The sequence below is a fragment of the Camelus ferus genome, chromosome 11 (assembly GCF_009834535.1).
Source record: "Camelus ferus isolate YT-003-E chromosome 11, BCGSAC_Cfer_1.0, whole genome shotgun sequence".
Lineage (NCBI taxonomy): Eukaryota > Metazoa > Chordata > Mammalia > Artiodactyla > Camelidae > Camelus > Camelus ferus.
Window position 1 is genome coordinate 52471400 of NC_045706.1, and position 27420 is coordinate 52498819.

Consider the following 27420-nt stretch of genomic DNA (forward strand, 5'->3'; position numbering starts at 1 on the left):
CTCTCCTCTTAGAGCCCTTGCAAGTTGGGCTGCTAATCTCAGAACTGAAGTCTTCTACATCTCTGTCTTTCCTGGCCTCCTTCAGTCAAGTCAGCTGTATTTGTGGAGGCGCATTGTTCAGCCTCAGAGCATTGTTTAAATTTAAAATCAATAAAGAAAAGTGAGCCAGTAAGAGGCACTGACTGATTAAGTGCTGTCTATATGAGGAGGTTTATCCTCGGCCACATTTCTGTTGAAATCCCAAGAAACGTGAAGAGGCTGGAGCAAAATGAAAACAGATTAAAAAATATGTCAGATACCAAAGTGTAGTAAGGCAGCTGCACCTTTGGCAGGTAATTGAGATTTGAGTGACTTTGAGTTCCGATCTGGCATAAGGATGTCAACACAATCACACCAACACACATACCATGTGCACACATAACATAACTCATGCACAAGATACACACACATACACAGAAGGGACCCACACAACATGTATAACACAATTCACAGCAAGACACACAGCACACCTACAATAGTGCATATACACGTACCACATGCCCATATGTAACACACATGCACACAAAACATGCTGGTGTGTACACACATGAATTTGTTCTTGACTGTTACTCGAAAGATGTAACCCTTCCATCTGCCAACTTAGCCACACATTTTTATTTTGATGGAAAAAAATAGCAGCAGAGAGGGGAGAAAATCTCTTCATCAGAAAATTCAGTGGGAAAAAAACTCCCAAAGCATTGTCATGTATTCCTGGTTATTTTTGGTGGTTAAGAGAATTATTTGAAAACAAAGAAGCCTTTCACAAAGCCTCTAAAATACAAAAGATTTAATAACATTTACATCTGTGTATCAGCCGTGTCTGTAATGCAAGTCATGAATAACACATAAACCAGAGCACGGAAGGAACAGAAGTGCTCACACATCATTTAAAATCCAACCCACCCCATCGTCAGTGGAATCAAATACACAGCAGGAGCAGTTCCAGTTGATACATACACAATACAGTCATTGAAAATGAAAACATATTAATTATGTTCCTTAAGGTCAGGAGAGAAACGGCAGGATTCACTAACCTGTTCAACTTCTCTGTTGAAATTCTGTACCAGAAAGTACATCATGAGTTGTTTCCTTATTTTGCTTAAGAAATTGTGGAATGAGCGTTTGTGTTTATTTGTCTGGTTTTACTGTTCACTTTAAATCTGCACCTCCTCGCTGTGCTGGAAATAGAGGAAAGTTGGCTTAAGAAGATGGCTCCTTATTACAAGTGAGTAACTTGCAGAAAAGGAATTCATTGTTGAGCAGTGGTATCTGACAACAGCAATACCTGCCCAGCTCCAGGTGGTGTGTGTGGAAATCCACACTGCTGGGAGAATAGCTGTTACCAAAACCTACAGTTCGTGTAGCAACATGTTTGAAACACAGGGAAATCCTCTCTGACTGTGATTCGAGTCACGCTCTGACGCCCGCGTTTGGAATTGTACCTTTCTGGATCAGTTCACCTGGTTCCTGTGAATTTCCAGGAATCTCCTAGGCTCTCTGTAAGCTCCCTGGGGGCCGCCACGGTAGAGAAGGACTAGTGAAGGGACGTGGTTTTTGTGTGGGAGTTCACACTTGACGTTTGTTCATGTTTCTTCTGTAAGTGTTGTCGCCTTTGTACTTCCAGGAGTCAAGAGGACATTCAAATAACATATTCAATAGAAACTTTTGTTTTGCTGGCTTTTGCTTTGACGTCTGCGTGTTTAATTAACCTTTCCTCTTCCTGCTATCATTTCCCCTTCTGCCCCCCTCTTCTGTTGCTGCAGCCCATCGCGTAGGGGCCCCGAACAGTTTAAAATGAGCTCTGTCAACGTCAGGGACCCCCTTCCTGTTCTACTTTGTATCTCACTTCCGTATGAAATTTCAGGCACCTCATGGTCCTCCCTGCAGCAAAAGGTTAATAGTCCTCTCTCTTTTATGTACTCTAAATGCTCACTTCCTAAGGCCAGTGCTTCAGGGCAAGCTCCGTGTAATTGCTAAATAATAAAGTCATTCTCATCTTAAATGAGTAATACTTCCGTTGTTCCCGATGTTTCTGCGCACGTGCGTGGACATGCGTGTGTGTGGATAGGCAGGCTTGGGGGAGACCTCCACTTGGGGGAAGCCGCAGCCATCCCCTAGGACTTTGCCCATTTAAGCATTTGGGTTTTAAATGTTGTGCCACATCCTGGGCCTCTTAGGCACTGCAGATTATGTATAATAGATGACCTGCATTTACAGAGATGTGTGCTATACAGATGTAAATGTTATTATAGCTTTTATATTTTATGTTCTTGTTGAAAGATCATTTTGTCTTTGAATAATATGGCCGTTCAATTTTTTGGAGGGGAGGGGGGCTATCTTTAAAAGAGGATATGAAATGGATATTGCACATCATATATTTCTTAAAAGTAATTTGGAATTTTAGGGTCTGGGATTGGGGCTGACTGATACACTGCCAGGATGAGATATAACCCCTGGAAAATAACAGCACCAGCACATGCCTGCATCTGTCCAACCTCATAATTCACTTTCACATTGGATTATGGATGTCTGCGTTCAGTGAGTCTATCTTCCCTTTAGGTATTATTTCAGCCCTTTGAGATAATAAGGAAAGTTTAATTGCGTTGTTAATTGATTTTTTGCACAACATTATTACCTTGATTGATTGCAGAGTTGATGAAAATGTTAGACACAGGCAGCGTGGAGTATCAGCCCGGCAAGGAGTGGGAGCCTTGCGGAGAATAGATAACCTTGATGTTAAGAGCTATATCCTTCAGATATGTCTTCCCTTGACATATTGATGGCCCTTGAAAAGGGAAAAGCTGATTGTATGCAGAATGCAATCATTAAACCCACTTCAGCTCACTGTTGATTAATTTGTTTTTTCCTGAAGGATCTAGTTATAGGGAAGGCCTCACTTGTACCAACAGAAACCATTTTCCAGGCTCCAGCCTATACTTAACCCTCTAGGTGAACAGGAACAGTGAGGCTGGCGTGCCTGAGACGGGAAGAGCGTCTTAGGGTGTTAGAAAGTGGACTTGACTCTCAGGGACATCCTCACCCTCAGCAACACGCTCTTTCCTCCACCGTAGTGCTTATTTTCTCCCAAATACCAAGTCTTTCAAAAGCCCAAGGCCAGGCAGCCTTTTGTTGAAACCTGGAGTAGGTTGAAATGGAAACTTTGGATGCTCAGGGAGGTTTATTAACCAGCTTCCAGGGGTTTGTAGTGAAGACATGGCACTCAGAATTGATGTTGTACATGAGGCTACATGAGGCAAAACCTTGTATAAACTTGCTCTCATGATTGGAGGATTTGGTTTTTATTGGTGCGTGTGTATGTGTGTGTGTAGGGGAGATTTGCAGGCAGAGAGATAAGGGATTTCTTGGTAAGAAACATTTATTGAAAGCTGTCATGGTTACTGCCGTCCAAAGCCATCCTCATGGTACCGAAAATCAGGTTGATTGATCAGTTGCATGACTGATTGATCCATTGGACTCCTGCCCTGTTTCCCTCTCCCAAATCCACACCACTTCATCCATAGCTGCCCAATCCCAGACAGAGATTGAGAGGGCGGGCCTTATGGGGGAAGCAGTTGGCTTGGCCAGCTGCAGAAAGATGGACGCTCTTAAATGTGCAGTACTTGTAGAGAGCCCCCATCTTCTAGAATGATGGCTTCCTCTCCCCGTCTCCCCACCCCCATTTCTATACTTATTACTCATGGAGACTTTTGACTTCTTTTGTCCTCTTCTTTCCATCCCCCATATTCATTTAAACCAAATTTTAATTGTATAACCTTGTTGGAAGCGTACCAAGAATTACATCATCTTCTTGGAGTCCTGAGCACCCTCAGGAGAGGTCACATGGGCTTCAGGGCAGAAGAGAAACAGCTTGGGAATCTCCCAGAGCCACAGTGTCCCCTGTAGCTAGAATTCACACCATGGTCCAAAGCACAGTTTCTCCTCAGTCAGCCACACCTCCCCCTCCATTCAGAGTCTTTCTTCTGCAGAACTAACAACTGGCACTTGGGGAGTCTAATATCCACAGAGTCTTGCCCCTCAATTACCGTAATGGCTTATAATGAGATTTTGGCCAAGTAGCAGGTAACAGGTTATTACTTCCTGCTCAGCGTGGGCAATGTCTACGCTGTTAATTTGTGTTGCCGAATGTGGCTCAGAGCTGGGCATCAGACTGTCAGAGCCAGATGTGTTCTATTAGGTGGAAGATTCATGGCGGCCCGTGGGCAGTTTTTTTTTTTTCCAATATGGAGGCATGTTAACTCACCATAGGGTGAATCCTGACAAACTCAAGCCAGTCAGATAAAAGGGGTAATATTCCAAGCCATCAAAGTAGTATGTTCCAGAGACAGATAACACCTGGTACCACCCACTATCAGCAGTGTCTCTCTGACCCAGGCCATTCCATCAATAGGCAAGAAGTATACCCTTCTTCATATTTCTAGAGAGACTCCAGTGCCTTTATTAAGTTTTAATGAGACCCTAATCAAGGCCCTTATAATACGGCTTCTCTTGTTTAGTTTGTCTTTATTTGGGGCAAAAAATATGTGCAAGAGGTTCATACTGCTCTCATAAACTGCTTTCTGCTGTTCTTATTTAACCTGTAGTTTTTCATTGGCATTAGAATATAAATTATATATACATATACTTTTTTTTTTCCAAAGCAGGTTAGAGAATGAGGAGTTGAAGATCAGGAAGTAATGAAAATATTTTGGCATTTTGCAGTGAAATTTGCTAGAGCCCAGGAATTATATGCTGTGCTCTCTGCAGCGACATACTTTTGGTTATTTTTTTGTAATGCAAACTTTGTTCTGTTAGATCATATATCAGCAGATTTCTTTTGTTTTCCTTTTGGAGAGAGTAATTTAGAGTGTTCTGGAATTAAGAAAAAGTATAGTAATATCAGTATAGAAAAAGTTTGGATTCCAATGAACAGCAGATGGAGACTGGACTGACGGGCCCGAGAAGGAAGGTCTTTTCCTCAGTCCTTGCAGAGTCTGTATTATGACCAACCCCGTTGTTACTGGGTCTGCTTAATTTTATTTGAGTTTCTTTTTTGCAGCTTGAAAATGAAAAAAAAAAAAAAAGAAAGAAAAAGAAAGAAAGCAACTTGTCTTTATTTTCAATGACTCTCTTGAGAAATTTTAGCCTGAAGAACCAGACAGAACTGTGGATGTTTTCCCCCCTTTTGATGTGAGCTTTCTAATAGGAACAGACCTGAAACCCAAAAGCAAATTTCTGCTTGAGAGCAAAGCCAAAATTCCCATTCAAACTCTGCAGGAGGACCCCCGCTGCTCAGATTTGTTCATATAAGATTCTGTCATTTTAGAAGGGAGACTAAAGACTTGCTGGGAATTTTTTTCTGTGAGTTTTTTTTTCTTTTCTTATACTTCATGAATTATGGTTTGCGGGTTCAATTTCAATCTCCTTATCCAAAAAACTCTTTTCTTCTGTTAATATAATCTGTACATCACTTGAATTTAAACTTTCATGTTTTTTGTTTTATATTAAAGAGCTGGAGTAAATTTTTATAATTTTTTATTATTGTTATTTATTTTAGGTACAGTTTGTTTTCAGATTGCTGGTAGGGAGACAGGAAAACCTCCGTTTCCTAAAACTCAGTGTACTAGGAAGCTTAGTCAACCAGATTTTTAATCTCTGAATTTGAATGATCTTGATTCTGTAAGAAGAAAAACTAACGTCAGGATTTTATTCTTTTAAAAGGGAAAAGAGGGCCCTTTTAGGTTGTCCTAGAACAGTGTTTCTTAAAGTGTGGTCCCCTAATCTGCAGCATCCCTGTCACTTGGGAACCAGCAAAAATGCAAATTCTTGGCCCCAACTCAGACTCTCTTAACCAGGAATTCTGCAGATGGGCTCAGCATTCTGTGTTTTAACACGCCTTCCAAGTGATCGGGTACATGGGCAAGGTGGAGAATCTCTGTCCTGGGGGCAGCCCCCAGAGTTCCTTCACCTGCCAGTGTCCAGGAATGTGTAGCAAATGTTGAGATTCAGAAGTCTCCTGAGACCATTTCATCTGTTCTACATTAAAAAAGCCGTCTTTTGAGTATCTCCATACCCCAGGACTCATGGAACATGCATGAAGAGCCATCAGCTCTGCCCTTTTAGAGCTTGTATTAAAAAAAAAAAAGTTCTTAAGACCTTGAGAAATATTCAGTGAGCCATCTTCCCACCCTAGTGAAACCTCTGAGCTGTATCATCCTCACTGTAAATAGTCAAAGAAATACTCCCGTGTGGTCACCATCGTGTACCTAGTAAGACAATGAAATTGAACTCTGTTTTTCCTAGTGTTTCATATGTGAGAGAGAACTCAAAAAGGTTTCTATTTAACCACGAGTTAATGAGATAATTTAATGAATTAACTGGAACCCGATGTTTCCCTAGTGGCTAGTCTATCCCGTGACTGTTATATTAGGGAAGTCTAAAGGAAGAAAACATGAGAGCCATGTTACATTTGCTTTGCTGACCACTTGAGTGGGGTCTCCCCTGAAACAGAGAGCCACACCTGGATTCCACTTTCCTCAAGTCTAATAGGTCGTTTTTATTTACTCCCTTCTCTGAATCCACTCATTTATTTTAATTCTAGGAAATTCACACTTAAAATGCCATTCCCTAGACTGTCATACCTTTATTGCTGTTTCAAAAATAATGCTGTATTTGAAATCCCTGGAAACTCACGAGTACTTTTTTCTCCTAAAGGGAGGTGTTCATTTATTGTTCCAGGCATGAAAGTAATCACTGGTCCATGTGCCAGAGACCAATGATGGGGGGACCAAATTATGATAAAACAAAAGATGGAATTATTATTTTATTTTTATTCTAGTAGCTTCTGCCTCTCTTTTCAGATTAACCTTGGCGGATACTCTAAGAGGGAAGACAGTGGCTGGTTGGGTTTTGGGCAGGGAGGTGTCTTAGAAGGAGGCAGCCATAATTTGCATGGATGGAGTATACACACTTTCTGTGGATTTTATTGACTCGGTTTTTACTTTATGTTTTTTACTTTTTTCCCTATCAAATGATGATTAGTAACTCCATGCCATTGAGTGGCATATTTCCTTTTGTACTTCCATGATAAAAATGATGTTTTTCTAAGCAGTGCAGGAATCTGTCTTTGTTTATCTTTGCAAGCTCCTTTACATTTATGCGGGTGATATGCAAACATTCCCGACCCTTCATCCTGGAAGATTAATTAGAGCAATTGATGGTAAAGAAAATTAGTCCCTGGAATCAAGACCAGAGGCATCTAAAAAGACGGGGGAGAGGTGTCTGGTAGCCCCATTCCTAGAAAACCTTCAGCATAGATCAAGCAAACATGACATATTGATCATTACAGAGCCTATAATTGGTGACCAAAAGCACAATGTGGCTTTAATGGCCCTCCCTGAATCGGTGCCCTCATTTATTTATTTTTTTAAAAAGGAAGCAGCTGTTTTTCCTAAATTCATGCTGCCCTCTAGTGGCCATGCTCCCAACCTCACATGAACGGTGGAAAAGATGAATGTGGGGGGAATGGGGGGGAGTGGTGGAGATGATGAAGTGCTGAACTTTTTCTTTCTTTCTCTTTCCCGGCTGAAAGATTTCTGAGTTCTTCGGTCAAAAACTGAGAAAGAAAAATGAAGCTGTACCATTTGACTACTGTCCATTTTGACTGACAGCTTGGTTGATGTGATATCCATCGGTGAGCGGCACTGAGGGAACTTGATGAATCTGAACTCATTTGCATCCCATCTTGGCATGCACTTTGGAACCCAGCCCATCTCCAATCCATTAAACATCATGTAGAATACGGAGGTGGAGGAGAGGGGGGCTTTGAAGATTCAAGTTTCCCTCAGTGGAACAGTAGGTAGGAGTCAGCCTAAGTCAAGTTGTTGATCTCTGATGTTCTCCCGTCCCAAAGGCAGTGCTCTGTAGTTCAGAGGTATCTGGAATAGAAAGACAGAGTTGTAGTTACGTAGGCATCCGGTCTGATACTGTAACCTTTGGGAAGCCACTTAGAACCTCCTTTTTCTCCTTTCCTGAAAATGAAGATACTTAAATTCTGTCCCAGCAAGAATTCTTCAATACATTTCAAGAAATACTTTTAGAAAAAAATTTCCTATTCTGTGTTCAAGTGTACTAGGAAGTCCAGCAAAATAATAAATTATCATAGGACTGTATAAGTAAATCATTGTTTAGGAAGTCAGAGTGAAAACTATTTCTGGCTTCATTCTTAGCTGGCACCAAAAAACGAAAGTAACCTGAGAAGAAAACCCAAAATTCGAGCTGCTAAGAAACTTTAGCAGTGGTGGGTTGTTTTTTTTTTTCCCCTTTTGGTTTTTCCGGAGCAGGGATATTGTTGGTGCATGGAAATGTTTAGTGTGGTGTTCAATCTCTGATATTGACATGTACCTATTTGGTTGAAATATAGCGTGTGTCATGGTTAAGGGTCAATCATATTACCAATGTTCAAAAAAGGTTGCAAGGCAGCCCACTCTGAGACCTGAAATTCTTTCCTGTCCATCTCTGCCTACCCAAGTCACCCCCAGTACAATATAATTGAAAAAGCATTGACATCTGAGGAAAAGCATGCTGACTGTTTCCAGGATTCACATCATGGAAACATCCACTAGCAGATAATGTTGAAATCTGTCAGCCTAATACTTCCTCAATGTAGAGAGGATGTTGAATGGCTCAGTCAGGTCGGGTAGGGCCACAGCAACTGCAGGTGGAGCTCAGGGCCCAGGGGCTCAAGGTGCGACAGTGGAGCTGGTTACTAGGGATCCACTCAAAAGTGCAGTTACCTCTTGCACATGCACCCGCCTTCCACATTTCCCACTGACAGATTATGCAAGGGAAAAGCTGGCCCTGCACTTCCTCATTCTCCTCTCTTCCCTCTCCTACCCCATTCTCCTCTTCTAAAATGACAAGCCTCATTTCTGCTGCCCTGGGAGCCCGGAGTGCCTTTTCCATAGGCTCTGGCTTGTCACCTGTCAACTTGTCTGCCTGCTCACGCAACCGTTTGTGCAACCTCCCCGGGTTGGGAAGCTGGCTTCTCAGCCTTGAATTCCTCTCACCTTCAGTACAGATTTTGCCAAGATACTTTCCCCGCTGACTGGTTTCCTTCCCTTGCTTTTTCCTTCCTTACAGACCTGCAGGTGAGACCTGACAGGGCCCAGCGTTTGTCTAAGGAGGCTGTATAATCTGTTTATCTCTCAGTGGCAAGTGTAACCTTCCATCAGGCTTCACTGGAGGGAGCTGCACATTGGGGCCACATGTCCTTTTCTCAGAGGGACATGGTGCCTGGCACTTGTGCCAGCTTCCTTCAGGATCTGGATGCATCCTAAGCCTTGGTTAGGTGGCCTGTACTGTGTGTTTTTGAATGGTACTTGGTAGAAAGCAGCATATCACAACCCCACAGTTTAGATTCTGTCATGCAGCCAAAGTATTTACATTTGTCCTACGTCCTCTTCGTGCTAAAAATAAATAAAAACTACCATTTACTTTAATCTAGAATAAACATTGTTGACAGCAACTAAAGCTGCACATAATGCAATTTATCATGATGAATAAGTGACCGAAGATTTATATCTTGTTGGTATATTGAAAAATGCACAATTTCTCGGGAAGGAATTAGCCTTTGCAGCAATAATGAAAACAAAATAAAACTGAAGTGATCTAAAAATTACAGACAATAAAATGTGTCATCTAAACTTCACCAGAGGAGTGAAGTCTTCCTGTCACAATTTAGATCTGCAAGATTTTACTCAAGGAAATGTAACCTTGTGAAAATAAATGTCTTAGAGAGAGTTAGAAGATGTAACCGGTAAAATTTGATATTTGCCGAAAGCTGATTGAGGAATTTAACCTTAATGTAAGAAACTACATGGAAAAGAATCGATCCCATTGAAAATAAATTCAATAAAACCAAAGTGAAAATATTAAGCATCAAATATGGCTAAACTTTGAATTTGAAAGTTAAGGAATTAAGTTGGCTAAATGTTGTTTGCTCTGAAAGAAAAAGTACCAGTCTGGTTCATGGTTGCATTCATAAGCCTGAAGCCAAAGCGTCCTGGGGATCAACATGGCAGAATTCCAGTGTTTACCATTGCAGAACATCAGGGTCCATGGAGCAGGGTGAGAATATGCCTTACGGGGTTGTTTTGTATAATGAGGGAGAAGAGTTCAAAAGAGTGTGCTGGTTTGAGAAACGAGGGCACCTCCCTGGAGCAGCGTTGTTAAAGAGGTGGTCACTGTAGTACTGAGGGTGGGCAGCGTGCCCACCACTGCAGAGAAGATGGAAGGAGCTCTGATGGGTGTTTTGGGGTTTAGCAGGCGTTGCAGGACCACAGCATCCCATTCCAGCCCAAGACACAGATTTATAAACTGAGGCACTTGCCGGAAGTCACACTCAGCCAGTTTGGGAGGGGAGCCTCCTTTTCTTTGTCCTTTCTACCTTTCTGTGGGTCAGGTGGAGAGCCTCTCCCTATTTCACTTCTAACCTAAGGCTTCTCAGATGGGTCTGCAAATGAAGAAAAAATACCCCCACCCCCCACCGTGGAACAGGGACTTTGTCATCCTTCCACAAAAACTGCTCCCAAGCAAAGCCTTCCCTTAAGACCATTTTAAAATCTCTCCTTTTCATTTTGCTTTAGTATTTAAGTAGCTTACGCTGAAGGAGGATGTTGTGCCGGAGCCTGTAATTCCGCAGGCCCTGCTAAATCCTCTGTGTTATCCACAGCAGAGCTGATAGTACATCACACAGGCTGACCTCAGGGTATTGCTCCAGCCACTTCTCAAGATCATAAAACATGGGTGTTTATTCCTTCCCAGTGCCCAGTTTGCTCAGGACCCGCACATAACAAAGACCAAGGAACGTGCTTTCTGGGGAACATCCTTTCCCTGGGATGATGTTTACAGCTCTTAAGGCTGGATGATAGCGTTCAGTCCACCCCTCTTTCCAACCAGACGTTGTGCTCGCTTTGTTTCTGTGGGAGAGAAGTGTTCAGTGCAGAAACCATATCAGTGTTGAGGAACTGAGGCTGTTGCCTTCTCTTACTTTGCCCTTGAATATTTAATCTGTTTATAGTTTTAAAACATTTCAAATGCCTGTCATCTCAAGAGAGGTTAAAGTATGAGTGTTGAACAGTCGAAATTCCTAACTTTGTGGATTTTGTTTAAATTGTGTACAGATAATTTTAATGGTATTAATTAATTTATGTAGTCACCAAATATTTCTTCAACACCTCCTTTGTACTAAGTACTGTTTCAAGCACTAGGTATTAGAAATTGGGTGAGAGGGTGTATTGCAGAGGTGACATGTTAATGGATATGTGTAGTGTCACATGGAACCTTCCGTAATGGACTAGAAAGACTCTAAATACTCTTCCCTGTCACTGGGCCCACCCACCTCTTCACAACACTGTCATCACTTTCTTCAGAGGCCATGAGGAGTCCAGTTCCTTGCCTTCCTCATACAGACAGGAGAACCAGAGTTTCATAAGGTGCCCTCTGTCCCTCTCCTCTTTTGTAATGCTAATTGAAAGGTTCTGGTCTTCACAAACAGATTACAATCTGTTTCTCATTACACAGTTACTCTTATAAACCCTGGTGATATTAGCTTTTAAAACAGTGATGACCAAAACTAACATTAATAGTGATAATAAAATTGATACTTCCTTTACTTCACAAATATGAATTTTTTGGCCCAACCTGTACTCCATCATTTAATGTGTTTCTGTACTTGCATGAGAAAAGTGTATTACTCTTTCGCAACTAAAATACGAATGGTAGACCACTTCCTCTGATGTTGAGTCATTAGTTCTATTGAACATGGGGTGAAGAGACCGGAGCTTACGTCAAAGCTAGGGGGATGCAGGCTAATTAGTGGTAAGCACTTCCCCTCTTTGAGTATGAAATACAGGTTGCAGGAAAGTGAGTAGAAACTCACTCCTTAGGGATGTTGAGGTCCAGCAGAGCTTCCCTTCTGTATATTATGAGAACATGGGCTGGATGGGTTTCAAGAGCTGACTTAGTCCAAATCAGATTTTGATTAAATGATTGGATCTGCCTCCTACAACAGGCAGTAGGGTCCCTGGCATCCTTATCTTTGTAAGAGAAACACTCAGACATGCTCGGTATTTATTTCAGAATTAAGGTGGGCCTCCAAGATATCTGGCCCCTTAACCTGATTTTACAAGTGGGGAAACCAGCCCAGTGAGGGAAAGGTGTGTGTACATGGTCACATAACTGTTAGGGGCAGAGCTGGGTTTAAATACACATCTTTCCCCAGCTCCCCTTCTAAATAGATGGTAGGGCGAGGCCATCCAGGAGATCAGGGAGTCCTGAGGTCTTTGCTGTACTCTGCATAAGTATGCATAGACTTCCTCTCCAGGACACCCAGGGTTTTCCTCAGCAGTCTAGTATCCACTGTGCCGTTGGCATAGTAGTGCGTCCAAGAAAAGACATTGATTCCCACCCCCTCAGAAGCCCGAAGGTCCTAACTTAACATGCATAATTAGAGCACCCATTCCACTGGGGGAAGCATTTCAAAGATAAAGGATCTCTTTAAGACAGATTCTCCCCAATACCTTTTTTTTTCATAATTCTAGTTTTAAGAGTTTAAGGTGATGGCAGAGCTGGCTAGTTAAGAAAAATTAGGAGTCTCATTTGTCAGGAGACTGTTTCCCAGGGGACAGGGCACTCTCATTTTTCCAGGCCCTCCCAAGAGAAACCCTTGCCCAGACAGCTCCATGCCAGCCTGATGCACGACAAGCCTGCTTCACTTATTTCGGCCACAGCTAGATATTTTAAGTGAAAACACTACATAGACCATTCAATGTTTTGTTCCCTCTCCGGTCGGTCCCAAGACATTGAGAGTTCCAGGGGAGACAAAGAGACTCTGCACTGCAGATGTAAAGGGAAACCACCCCCTTCTGAGTCGCACCCAGCCAGTCCCTGAATTCTGGCCTCGAAGCGCCTCCCCATCAAAACGTTCTATGCAAGCAAACAGTTCCGTCTGTAATTTGCACAGTGGATGGCAGAGCCCACGATGGCAGAAGAAAGGCCACAGGGAGAGCAGGAGAGAGGGAGAAGCACACAGCCACCACCTCACTCCATTTAGAGCAGATCCTATTATTTTACCCATAACCTTCATGGTAAAGTCTGAGGGCTGCACATGGACTAGGCTTTTTTCTTTTTTTCTTCCTTGTCCATGTTAATTTATTTATTAAGCACAAAAGCCCCATTTGGAGGGTAATCACTTCCCGGCTGTGAGCTCAGGTAGGCATCTCCACAGAGGCAACTGCTTGCTTCATTTAAGCAATTGTAGGCAGTCTGAGTTAACAAATTTCAGCCCATTTTAACTGTCGCTAGCCAACCCACCTTTCTCTCCAGGGGAGCACCAGCAGCCGGCTTTTTTCATCTTCGGCTGCCAGGCTGTCCCTATGCCGTGCCTTCCTTTGAGGAGCCCGCAGACAGAGAGCCTTCCCCTTTCCGGATTTTATTCAAGGTGACAGCTCCTCACAGGCCAGCGATCTGATCACCTCAAGAAGCCCAGATATCCGGGCGGGGAGGGGAATGTGGGTCTCCTCCTGCAAATTCCCAGTTTAGATTGACTGAGGGTTTCCTTAGCCCCCGCGACCCCCACTCTCTGACAGCACAGGGCTGCCAGGAACTTTGCAATAGCAGCGAGTTTGTGTAATGATGTCTGGGGAGAAAGGTTCTGCAGGAGCCGGCGAAGAAGACCCCAAGTGATAGGGAGTGATGTCAGCTTGCGTTAGAGCCGCAGACAGTGTTCGACTCTCCTTGGCATAATATAGCTCTGGTATCTCTGTCAGCATCTCTGTTTTCTGTCACCGCACACAATCCTGGGCCTGTCTGGAGCCCTGACAGTGTCTTTTCAGATCAGGTTATTGCCAGCACAGAGACGAGCTCTGCTCCCCACCACACAGCCCCTGTGTTTGAAGTCGGCCCTCTTGTCATTAGTGCACTTGATGTCTATTTAAATCTGAAGGTGAGTGCGGTATCTGTGTTCCCGTCAAGAGATCATTGACAATATTAATACCTCGTGTCCTTGCCTCATTTTCCAAGCTCTGACACTTCGCCACAGTCTCCTGCATTCATCACACAGCCTTCTCTCACCGGGGTGTCTATAAACATTCTTACTTCCAGGCCCAAAGGAACAGGGCAGGCTTTAAAAAGGACTTTTACCAATGCCGACCAGAAAGAAGGGCTGGGGAATGTGGCTCAGATCTCTTCACTTCCCTCCACCTTCCAGCTCATGTTTAGAAGTATCCAGTCTGCTTCTAGGAGAGCCCTGCTGTCCAGGTTGTGTCTCGGCAAGGTCCCTCTGCAGTTGAGGTTTACCACGAAGAGAGCACAGAGAAAAGAAATTCAATCCCAAATGAGCTGGAGAGTTTCCCGGAGAGAATGCGCCCGCTGGAGGGGTTTTGTTGAGTGTGTGCTTTCATTCTTTTACTCAAGAGAAAGACTAAGTTCTTTATAATATCTGACAGTCCTATCCATTCCTTTTTATAAAAATTCATGCTGTCCTGGTGCTGTAGAAAGAAATTAACATCCCTCGGCCTCATCCTTGCAGATTCTTGAGAGTTTGTTGGAATCAGTTACGTTTAAGGATTTTCAGAAACTTCGGAGACACTCCCACCCAAGCCTGTAGGGGATGCTGTTCCTGGAATGCAGCCCCAGCACCCAGGCCCACAGACTTGTCCTCCCACTGGTGACGATATTAGCACCACTTCAGGTGCTACGTAATTCAGCAACATAAAGGCAGCGGCTCAGTGCCAATAGCCAAAAGAGTAATTTAGGCCCTGAGAAGGGTCTAGGGAGGTTTCATCCAAGCACAATGTTTCCAGGCACCAGACCAATACTGAACAGCAGAACTTGGGGGACTGGGGGCCAAGGAGAAAGCATGGCCAAAGGGGAAGAGTGGTCCCCAGTGAATTTGCTCAGGGGGACGTGGCAGGAAGTGGAGGTGATGAGAGCGAGCCCAAGGCCTGTCTGGGGGCCATGGAATGATGTCATTCTTTCCCAATTAATCGACTTGCAGGGATTCTGTGACCCCGGCCATTCCCAGCTTTGTCGCAAACCGTCCAAACCATGGAGCATCTGCCTTTTGTTTAGATGTTTCTAAGAGTCACTTTTAATCCTTGTTGAAGGATGAGATCTAAAGTTCTGTAACAGAGAAACATCTGTACCATCACCAAAATGTTTACCATGTAGGACTTCTGATGTGAAGGACCTGTATAATTTCAAGTGCTAATTTATCCGAAATGAACAATAGATGGTAACTGTTGGTTTCGCACTCTCAAAGTAATGGGGGAAAAATCATGCATATAGGTAGCTATTTTTACAGACAGATTTGTAGCTGGTGAATTTATGTTTATGGACACTTCTTTTTTTTTTTTTCTGGTTGTGCACACTTCAGAGACTCAAGGACTGTTAGCAATAAGACAGCTCTGTGAAGCTGAGTTTTAAGTCAGTTTTTCTACAATTAGAAGGAAAAAAAAAAAACCCAAGGTGGCAAAAAGCAAATTGTTGTTACAAATATTTTCTTGGAAAAACTGATTTTCCTTAATAACCCTACAGAGCTGTCAGAATAGCTATAGCAGGTGATTTCTTATGGATTTTTGTATTACTTACTGAGTTGATTAAAAGGTTTGACCTTAATCTGTGGGCATTGTTTATAGTTAAGTTCTCCTACGATCTCCTTGAATGTCAGGAAGGCTGTATATGGAGCCACAAAATTATTTAAAATAAAACTGAAGATGAAAATGAAATGCAGTCCTGGGAATATAACTCAGGACCCCTGTAGGAAGAAGCCATTTAATGTCAGAGGCTCCTGTTACTTTCTGTGTGGTTTTTGTCAACACCACCACTCTTCCGTAATCATTATGGACTTGATGCTTCCTGGGATTTGGAAGGTTCTCTCTGGAAGTGAACAAAACTGCTTTGTGATAAAGGATTTAAACATAGTCGCATTCTGAGACGATTGTTTTATATCCTTTGTTTGGGCTGGGCCCATCTTTAAACTCTTAATTTCCCATTTTTAGAAACTCTACTAAGAGAACTTGGAGAGAGGGAAATGTTGTGCTTTTTTTTTTTTTTCAAGAATTGACCAAACTAGTAATTGGCTAAACATTGTCTAAAATGTAAGAGAGAAATCATGCGGAAAAATTGTTATTCCTAGGAGCCTGTGCTCTGGTGACATTTTACTTGAATGTCAACTCTGAGGACAAGAAAGTAGAGCCCTTCCCTTCTCGGGCTTTGTGCACGTGCCACCACCCGTCAGGTCTGTGAGGGTATTGCACTTCTGCTTTGCAGCACTTGTACTTTCTTGCCACACTAATTGCGCCAGCTGTAATGATGTGTTTCCTTTTATTTGCAGGTGTCCTGGGAAAGTGTCGCTATGTTTACTACGGGAAAAACTCGGAGGGCAACAGGTTTATCCGAGATGACCAGCTCTGAAGGCAAGTTCTCTATGCCTTAGCCACTGACATGAAAGGAAAAGGGAAAAGGGAAAGCAGAAATAAAGATAGAGCGAAACAAAACAACAATGGCCCACATTGCCTCTCTGTGGGAAGGCTATGTATGGCTTCAGCTTTTGGTACCTTCTGCTGACTTTGCCAGGCCTGTCAAGATCATCCTTCTGCCTTAGACTGAGTGGTCGCATAGAGATTGACGTGATTGCCCTTAAGCAGGTCTCATCCACCAGGGTGATAGACAGCGGTGGCGAAGCACCAGGGCTGACAGGATGAACACCATGATAGATTGCCTGGTCCCTCTGCTGCTCACAGGGGAGAAAGGTCACACCTGGGGCCTCCCCGAGCATGCTCAGTGGCTGCAGTGAGAGACCGTGTCTTTAGCTTGCCTATTGATGCCATTGTGCTCTGGGTTTGTTTTCAGTGAAACAGTCCCAGTTTAGAGGAAGGCTCTTCTCCCTTATTTCTCTTACATCTTAAATCTCTTGTATTCTGCATAGCGCCCCCCACCCCACCCCCACCACCCTTTAGCATCTTTATCACAGGCAATGCATGTCAGTTTGCAGTTTTTCGGAGAACAGAAGAGGTCAGTTCTTAGCCAGGTCATACATTCATGGCCATACTCCAGTCTTGGAGTAAAGTGCTTTCCCTAAATCCCTGACTACAAAAGCACGAACTTTATTATATTTTGTTCATTTCTAAATGCACTTCCTACCCTAAATACTAGGCAGTGTCAGGCATCTTTCCCAACACCAGGTTCTGGTTGTACCAGCGACTCTTATTTATTTATTTTTAACCACACACCCTCCCAGCTGTGTCTATGGCCATATTTGTGTGTGGAGCTAGCTTGCTCCTTTGGGTGCTATTCAAAGGTAGGGAGGTGATAAAAGATAGAGTGATAGGTCAGGAAGTTAAGAAGGAAAGGGGAGACTGTAGAAAACACCCTAAAAGGAAACAAACAGTTTTTAGGAAAAGGCACAAGCCCTTTGAATTGGGTGTACTTCCCAGGACCTCTCAGTTGTGAAATCCATAGTTTGTTAGGTGTTCTCTATGCACCTTTGGCTATCTTCCAGCCCTAATGTTACAAGGGGGAAAAAAGCATGGTCATACTGGTTGTGAGGCTAAAATTCCACCGAGAATACTGTGCACCAGTAGAATCACTCTTAGAAGATGCTTGAAAGGCTTGTTGCCCTTGACACAGTAGCATTTCTTTTTGCTTCTGTTTAGACCAGGTGTTCATTGTCCTGAGTGTCCCAGTATTAGGTTAGTTTGAGGACAGAAAAACCTGAAAGAGAATTCTTCCCAGGTATAGATATCAAAGGACTAGGAAGCTGCTGTGTTAAAAGTCTTCAAGGACTCAGAACCCAAGACACCCAAGAAGAACCTGCCTTCTCATTTCTAGTCCATTTCCACGGCCTCTGGCCTGTTGAATCAGCACAGTCCTTGAATGACTTGTGCTGGGGCTGGCAGGAGTCCCTCCCGTAGATTATGCAACCTCTGGTTATCAGCTATTGAGACAAATTTAGACTAAAATCCTTAAGACCATTCATAATTAGAGGATATTGAATGTTTGGCTTTATCTCTTAAATCCATTAATAACTAGAGCTGAGTACCTTTTCTCTATTTGCTCTACAGAACAGCACTGGAGGAGTGCTCTGAGTTAGCTGTATTCAGTCCCACCCTGGTTCTTTGTTTGGAGGCAGCAGCACATGTTCTGTCCATGGCACATTACGGGCAGCCAGAGTTCTGAGCAAGGGCAGCGAGACTAGTCCAATGTCACATCCAATCTAGCGGCACATATATCCTTGTCTTTATAAAAGGCTTTAACCCTGCCTCAAACAATAAAAAAGCACTTGTGAACTGACCACAGAATTTTTCCATCTTTATTTTTCTTACTTGTTTACTTTTCTTAATGTCAGATCCATTTGTATCACACACAAGAATGTCTCCTTCCATGTGAGCTTTGGAAGCAAAAAATATTTTTGGAGTGAGTTATTGACCACATTGTTTCCCTCTCTTTGGGTTGTTTATTGTCTTCCAAAATGGTGTAATAACTTTAATTGAGATTAGCTTTAATTATAATTTACGTAAAGGCTATCACTACAGTCTATTCATCTTAATGACAGAATTAGCTTGAGTTTTGTTTCTCTTAAAGAGGGATAATGATAATGAATTAGTGTTGGGTTGTGGACAGTTCCACTGTTTGCTAAGCAAGATTTGCTGTGCTCAAGTTAGACTCTGGTCTAAATTGGCAGAGGGGGAAGCGTTGTTGCATGCTTATCTTAAATCCGTAGGAATTTCCCAAACCTTGTTTGTCAGAGAAGAGAATTAGAAGATAATAAATTCAATCCAAGCTGAGACATATTTCATACCCTCTTCCACCCCTTGGTCTTTTCTGCTTTTTATCCTGTTCCACTGAGCTTTCTCTTTGGGGATCATGGTGCCAAACCTCCCTGTGTCCTCTCTCCCAGGACACCCATCTGACTTCAGAACCCCCTAGGGTCGAGGCTGTCCTGGAGTCCTCTGTTGCCTCAGCAAAGTCAAGGTGGACTGTCTCTTTCCTAAGTAACGTTATTTTATAGAACAGTTTGTTCCTGGGGGAGTAATGTTTTAGGTTGTGGGGAATCCTATTAAAAGTACAACTATTACAATCACTTGCTTTTACTTTTACCAGCCTTGCTCATAAACCCTCCATCTGTTTGTTGCTTTAAATAGAGGAACATTATAAGAGATTATCACTCGATCAGGCTGCACATCTTGAGTGTTGTGCATTTTCACATATTCACGTATACTGAGGAATAAAAGAAAGCAAGCCACACATTCTGGATGAAAGGATTTTTTGTTTGTTTTTTCCATTTTGTTTTGTCTCTGTATGTTTTCCAGCAGAGATGTATCTTGCATGTTTTCAAGGGAAAATGTCTTTCTGGCTGCTTCTAAGAAATAACCTGGCTTTCTTTCTCATCTTTGTTAATATGCAGATCAAAAACAATCCTCAGGGCTCTTTTCATCAAAACAGTAACAGTGTTCAGTGGTTACTCCTCACAAGAGCATTGTAAGTCAGATCTGTGTCACTGCCTGACGCCTCGGGTGGATGACGTGGGGCCCGCTGGGACCCTTCCATGTTGTCCATACAGCGCGGCCAATGGACAGCACAGAAGTGTGACATTCACCATCTGCTTTTCTCCATTCTCTTTCCAAGAAGAAGCTTTCACCCAAAAAGGCTGTGAGCATTACTTGATTCTGATCTCTCTAACTTCTCTAAATACCATGATAAAAATTATTGTGACCAAGAACTGGAAAGGGAAGCGAGACCAGAGGGTCACAGAGCATATTGGCTACTTGTTTGCGTGACATACAGATCACCAGCCTTTGGTGGAGGACTGTAGGTTACCTCTAGTGCAGCAGCAAACACTGAAGGGATTTAAATATTAGCATATGCTAATTTTTCTCAAGTGATGTGGATTGGGGCAATTTAGGACAAGAGAGTTCCTAAGAAAGAAGAGGAACTTCTAAGTATGGAATGTGCCTAGGGGCGAGTTGCTAAAGTCAGGATGATGTCAGTGGTAATAAATCGAATTATGCCAAAGGAGAGCACAAAGCAGAGCTTGGAGCAGAATTAAGTGTGGATTTTTAGTGGACCGGGGTGTAAGGAGCTGAGAGAATAGTGACAAAAGACTGTTTATGCCAATTAGAAGATTTGCTGATGTTTAGCACTGTAGTGTGTTGAGTGGTATTTTCTTCTTGAGAGTAGTGGTGGCACCATTCAGTGCTGGTTTACAAGATTGCCTCAAACAGTGAAACAGTGAGGCAAAGGTGGATGACAAAGCACTGTGGGAATAAGTGATCATATGTGTGATGGCCACTTGTGGATGAAGGTGACTACTGTTTGTGCCTGATAGTCCACAAAAACCAGCATCCTCAGGTAAACTCCCTAGTGGGGCTGAAGATGCTGACAGTAGGATTACTGTGTCTGGGAGTAGGTGGTAGAATAATAACTGTAGGAGGAGTAGATAACACCTCAGTGCAACTAGGTCACCTGAATTAATGGGTAGAATTTTCTGGAAATAATGAATGTTTATATTTTGTCAATCAATTATGTTAAATCAACTTTTTCTTCTCCATATTGGAATAACTCCTTCAATCTTAGAAACTGGGATGAATTTGAAATTCACTGGGGATCATCTCCTTTAGATAATCTCCTTTAGTAACTTTTCAATTTGACTATTTGTAATGAGAGGGACAGAGGTACCTCTCAGTGGAATTATGGCGTCTTGAAATAGGTAAGAGTTAATATGTATTATCTGTTTACACAGGTTATGTTTGTTAAATAATCATTTAAAAAATCATAATTCAGTGGTACTATAAAGAAATTACATTTGGAAAAATGTTCAGTTCTTTTGCCCATTTTTTTAATCAGGTTGTTAGGTTTTTTTGATATTCAGTTGTATGAGCTATTTATACATGTTGGGTATTAATCCCTTGTTGGTCATATTTGCAAATATTTTCTCCCATTATGTAGGTTGTCCTTTTGTCAATACTTTGCTGTGCAGAAGCTTTTAAGTTTTGTTGGGTCCCATTTGTTTATTTTTGCTTTTATTTCCTTTACTTCAGGCGACATATCTAAAAAAATACTACTGCGATTTAGGTTGGTGTTCTGCCTAAGTTTTCCTCTAGGAGTTTTAAAGTAGCTGGTCTTACATTCAGGTCTTTAATCGATTTTTAATTTATTTTTGTACATGGTATTAAAGAATGTTCTACTTTGTTTCTTTTTTTTTTTACATACAGCTGTTCAGTGTTCTCAGCATTATTTATTGAAGAGACTGTCTTTTCTCCATTGTATGTTCTTGCCCCCTTTGTCATAGATTAATTGACTGTCGGTGTGTGGGTTTATTTCTGGGCTCTCTATTCTGTTCCATTGATCTATGTGTCTGTTTTTGTGCTGGTACCACAATGTTTTGATTACTGTGGCTTTGTAGTACAGCCTGACGTCAGAGAGCATGATTCCCCCATCTCTGTTCTTTCTCAAGATTGTTTTGGCTATTTGGGGTCCTTTGTGTTGTAATACAAATCTTAAAATTATTTGTTCTAGTTTTATTAAAAATCCTCTTGCTGTTTTGATAGTGATTGCATTAATTCTGTAGAATGCCTTGAGCAATATGGTCACCTTAACAATATTCATGCTTCCAGTCCATGAACACATCATATCTTTCCATCTGTTTGTGTCATCTTCAATTTCTTTCATTAATGTCTTATAGTTTTCCATAGACAGATCTTTAACCTCCTTAGATAGGTTTATTCCTAGGTATTTATTCTTTAGATGTGATTGTAAATGGGATTGTTTCCTTAATTTTTCTTTCTGATATTTCATTGGTAGTGTGTAGAAATGCAACAGATTTCTATGTATTAATTTTGTATCCTGCAGCATTACCAAATTCATTGATGAGTGCTAGTAGTTTTCTGGTGGTGATGTGTTTAGAATTTTTTTTATCTGTAGTATCATGTCATCTTCAAACAGTGACAGTTTTACTTCTTCCTTTCCAATCTAGATTCCTTTTATTTCTCTTTATTGCTTTGATTTTTAATGTTATTACTATTTAACTGAATCTTCCATGAAAAAATGTACTCTAACTTCTACCATATTATTTAAAGTTTTTCAGTCTATTATTTTGTTAGAAAAGTTTTTCTGGGCTTATTAAAACTTAAAGCAGTAACAGTGACAGATAAAAAATCTTCTAAGATATTTTAACTGATGACTTGACTTATCAGAAAGAATCACCAAGTCCTTCTAAATAGCCTGAAATGTGTGTGTGACTGTGGGTGTGTGGGGGTGTGTGTGATTGTAGGATCTGAGTAGAGAACTCCTATGACAGATGTTGTAAATAATTTTCCAACTTTTTTGTGAACTCTGGAATAAGTCAGCTTTTACTCCTTTTACCGTGTTACACAGAAAAATGTACCTGTTTCATACCTAATTAATATATACTTTGTGCCTGTCTTTCACATGAATTAATGACCTAGTTTTCATGACTTGCCTAGGCTCTGGAAAAATAGTGTTATGATGTTTTTGCTTTTCCCCTCTTCTAGACCTTTGAAACCTAATTTGAACATAACAAGATTATGGTTCAGAGTATAACAGAGCAATTTTGTTTTGATTAGATAATATTTTTGATACCTAAGGGAAAATAGGTACATGAGTTATTTCAGAAAGTTAATAAATAAAACCAAGTTGCATTCATAGACTATCTGTATTTCCCTATATATGTACATTCCTTGCCAAGATCCATACTTCCCTGTTTGCATATAAAGGCAGTCTATCAAAAAATGACTCCTTTATCTGCAGAGCTATAGCATGTAATCCACATTCTGTAGCCACACTGATTGTCTCTATGTTGTCTCAAACATACTCATGACTGTCTCAAACATAATCAATGTAGGGGCATGCTTCAAAATGGAATACTTTTCTCTCCTCGTCTTTTAAAACTTTACTTTGTATACCCACTGAGAATGATCCACTTTCAAAGGATCACATTACAGTGTAAAAGGTTTGGACTTAATATTCCCATATATTCCTTGAAGATCTAAGAATATGATGATAGAGGTTACTATCACAAGAAAAGTCAGTGTAGATATCTGCGCAAATTAGATTTAAGTACTGCCTAGCAAATTACAGTTAACTGAAAAAAATAAAATCTCAACTCCAATTTATTAGCCAGGCTTATAGGTTTACACTTCTGAATATTTGCATATATAATATTGATAAAGGATATTGACTTATATTAAGATGGATGTTGCAACCCTCTTTTGGCAGTTCAGTCCGTGGGCCACTTTATTGGGCAATTTTATTACAGGCTTCTTGGCTCTGTTTTATTCATGGACATATATGCATATGCATATATGATTAAAACATATGCATGTTATAAACGTATACCTTGTTTTTCCTAGAATTATTTTATGATATAAATATTTAATCAAGTGCAATAGCCATTTTATTAAAATGTAGTAGTCAAGAAACTAGATAAAACATATATGGAGGACACTTGTAAGTGCAAAGTGGCTCTAATTAATTAAAAAACTAACATTTGCATGTGCTTCTCTTTTTTTCCCACCCTTACTGGGTCACTGATTTCTCAAGAAATACTTTCTAAATAATTCCATGGTTCAGGTTGTCCTCTCAGGTTTTGAAACTGTCTTTAAAAACCATGCTAGTCTATGTTTGTAATAATGCACTTTGGGATGCGCTCACTCCACAAATAATTTCTGGACCCCTTCAGTATGTGAGAAATTAGAAATTCAAGAGTAAGCAGAGGATGCCTTACTCTTGGACAACTTCTATCTGGAGGAGATTGATACACACACAAATAATCACTATATGCTGAAATAATCACTGTATGTGATAGGCACAAAATTAAGAGATTGCACCAAAGAGCTACATGAATTAAGGCCCAGAGATGATAGTGAGAAGTTAATTCCAAAAGTAACCATAATCCAACTGTGTCTACAGTTAACATCTTGATCCCAGCTGCCATCATTTCTTACCTGAATCATTCATCCTTGCTATGTCCTTACCAGTCTCCTGATTCTACTCTTGCCTTCCTACAGCCTATTCTTGGCAGGGAGGCCAGTGCAATTCTTTAAAAAATACACTAAATCACGTCCTTTGGCTTCCCTGCCTACTTCCCACCACTGATTTCATATCCCACTTGGAGTAAAAGCCAGAGTTTTTACAAGACCTTACATGGGCCTTATATGATCTGCTCTAGAGAAATCAGTGTCCCCATAGCCGTGACAGCGAGGCAAAAATAACTGCGAATGTCATTTCCCACCGCTCTCCCCTCTCTCTGTTGCAGCCACACTGGGCAGTAGTAGGCTTTGTACTTGCCATTCAAATCTTTGCTCAAGTGCCACCTCATCAGAGAGGCCTCTGGGACCACTCTATCTGAAGTAGCACCCTGGCCCCCATCACACTCCACTTACCTTGCTTTGTTCTCCTCTGCTGTGCTTGGCACCACTTGACATACATTTACTGGGGGCGTATTTTTTTGTCCAAACGAAGGGAAGGACTTGTTTTGGTCTGAGGCTAAAGGGTGCCTTGCATGTACAGGCACTCAATAAAATTATTTTATGAATGAATGAAAGAATGGTTGCAGTTTACAGAGGCCCATCAGGCTGTGTTTACAGACATATTATTGCATATTAAACAGGATGAGTCTCATCAAAGGGATTTTCCCCTGAACATTTTCCACTCCTTGTCTTTAACCTAGATCAAGCAAACTACTTTATTCCGTCTCAGAACAATGTACAAGGTGGAGGCATGAAACATCGGCAATGGAGATGGGTTAACCAACGAAGCAGGAAAGGAAAGTGAATGTCAGGAAACAGAATGACAAGACGTTTGCAGCAGCTGGAACTTGGGTGGACTTGAGATGCACATCAGATGTGTAGGGCCCTCTCGAGTCATACCCCATGCAGCCAGCAGGCTGTGCGGATTTAGTTGTGGACACACGTGTGTGTCCTGGATCAGAGACTGTATGTGCAGAAGTGGAAGTTTTTCTCTTTTCTTATATACCATTACAGTAACAAAATATATACAAAGCAAGATTAAAAGAGAAATTGAAAGGCAGGGTAGTAATTTTTATAAAACTAATGCTTCTCAGATATTATTAAATTAATATTTTATCCAACATGAATGGAACTAACTTATTTTAACTTTTTAATGTAGCCTCAAAACTTCCTCAAAAGTTTGGATAGGTGACTGTAAAATAATGAGATATTTTTCCTGTCAGGAATAGGGTACAGCATTTATGACTCTGGTTAAGTAATGGTCATTATCACTTACACAAATGACATAAAGACTTTTTACATGTATTAATTAATTTAATTACATAACAACCCCATCAGGTCAGTGCTCTTATCCCCATTTTAATAATAAGGAAAGTAAGGCCCTGAAAGGCTCAATACTGTGGACTGGGTCACGTACAGGTAGTAGTTGCAGATTCCAGGATGTTAGTTAACTCTGGTTTTCTGGGTCCAGAGTCCATGCTCTTCGCTGCTGCAATGTTTTGTGAAAGGCATTCTCTTACTTTGTAAAATTCACGTTTTTCTGATGATGGAGATATTGCTTAAAACTGTTTTGAAACTCTTTTAGAACAAATTTTAGAACTTTTACAAACCATTCATAAGATGAGGCTAAGTGAGAACAAAAAGAAAAACAGCATTCCATAATTCTATGACTCACTTCATTCTCTGGGATAAAAATTTTTTTAAAGCACACTATAAATAAATCCAGGTTACCTTCAAGTGAAAAATACTTTGTATAATGTAAAATTTTTGAAGACTTTGTATGAACACGTGGCATAATGTCTTGAAAGAACTAATTGCCTAGAAATCTCACATCCTGATTTCCGCTTTAGGTCAGGCAATCATTTGTTGTGTTTAAAGTCTGGGAAAACTCCATCTTAGCAGATGGTTGTGAGTGCTGCCCCAGAACCAAAAGGCCCAGGTTCTCTTTCTGCTCTGTTCCCCCTTTGCTCCTCTGGCTGATCTTCACTTCCTGTGCCAGGTAAAGGAGGAAGTAGAAACTGTCCAAAGGCAGCTGAAGCCAACACCATCGGAGATAGAGGGGATCACCCATGTCTCTCCAAACTTGGAATTTAGTGATTTTGTGAGATATGCTGTATATGAAAGTGCTTTGCAAAATGAAGTGTTACTGGGGTGTAAATAATTACATGATAAACTGAAAACTCTGAAGGCATTTTCAAAAAGGAAATTTGGAAAATGTTTTAGGTGATCAATTTCAATCTTGGAGTCAAGGCATAGTCTCTCAAGTTGACTTCTTTGAAACAGACCGAAGAATGATGTTTACATCATTCCTAGAATGGGGATGCTGAAGTCTGTCACCATTTTATAGCTGAGTTTCATACACTCATTTGTATACTGCTTTAGTGTTGGGTAGACTTCATGGGTGGTATTTTTCATGTGTCATATCTTCCCTTGGTAATAGTCATTTATGGCTTTGCACTTACTTTATGTAGTCACCATAATTAGAAGGAATGAATTTAACATTTCTTCTAGTTTCTGTTTATTCACCAAAGCTGAATAAACTAGGGTGAGGCAAGCCAGGCACTCACCTTGGGTACAAATGTAAGTGGGCACCAAAACTCTCAGTAATCAAAATAAATAATACTTTAATGCAATATCTTTAAAAAAAAATTAGTATAAAACATTTCATGATGAACAAGACATCACATGTTCAATAAAAATGTTTCCTTTTGCCCAGGCTCCAGTTTGGCTCTGCACAGCACTATATTAACCTATTCTGTTTTATCCTTAGAGCATCAAAGCCAACAAACACACTTTCTATGTCTCATGCCCTGTGCTTAAGTAGATGCTTATAAGCTAGACCAGCATGTTTTCTATGTAATCACTCAGAAATTCTCCTTTCCCTTCTTGCTTCCCATGTGTTTTATCTGTTCTTGTGTCTCTGACTCTATATTCCTTGCTGTATGTCTGACTTAGTGCCACTTCTAATTTTGACCATTAATTCTAGTTTAGTTTTACTAATTTTCCAGACATTCTTCCTGGCCTGACTCTTCTACCTTAAGTCTTGACACTTCTATCCAGACCTTTACTTGCCTTAATCCTTTGATGTCCGCAGTTGCCTTGGATAACACATTTCATTTCAGACTACTGTAACCCCAATCCTAACTTGGTCACACACCTTGGGGAAGATTGGGAGAAATTTGGACATCACTTATTTGATGTATATTTTAAAATCCTTAGTCCTGTCAACACTTAACACTGGTTTAATTTACAGCTAAAAATTCTGAACTGTGGTTTGTAACTGGCATCATTACTGCAAGCTAAGTGTTATCTGTGATGGTTTCTCTTATGTTTA

General features: G+C 41.1%; 1 protein-coding gene across 2 annotated transcripts in view; it reads left to right on the plus strand.

Moving 5' to 3' along the window:
- Nucleotides 1–27420, plus strand: part of LRMDA (leucine rich melanocyte differentiation associated) — a 1095017-nt gene that overhangs the window by 948445 nt on the left and 119152 nt on the right. Inside the window, exon 7 of one of the 2 annotated variants that reach the window (XR_004324173.1) lies at nucleotides 16433–16514. Coding sequence is in view for 1 of the 2 variants with exons in the window: in XM_032491971.1 (XP_032347862.1) it covers nucleotides 16433–16512 (80 nt within the window). In the remaining variant the exon portion in view is untranslated. Of the gene's footprint in view, nucleotides 1–16432; nucleotides 16591–27420 lie in introns of those variants that run through there. The other variant, XM_032491971.1, reaches the window with a different exon arrangement.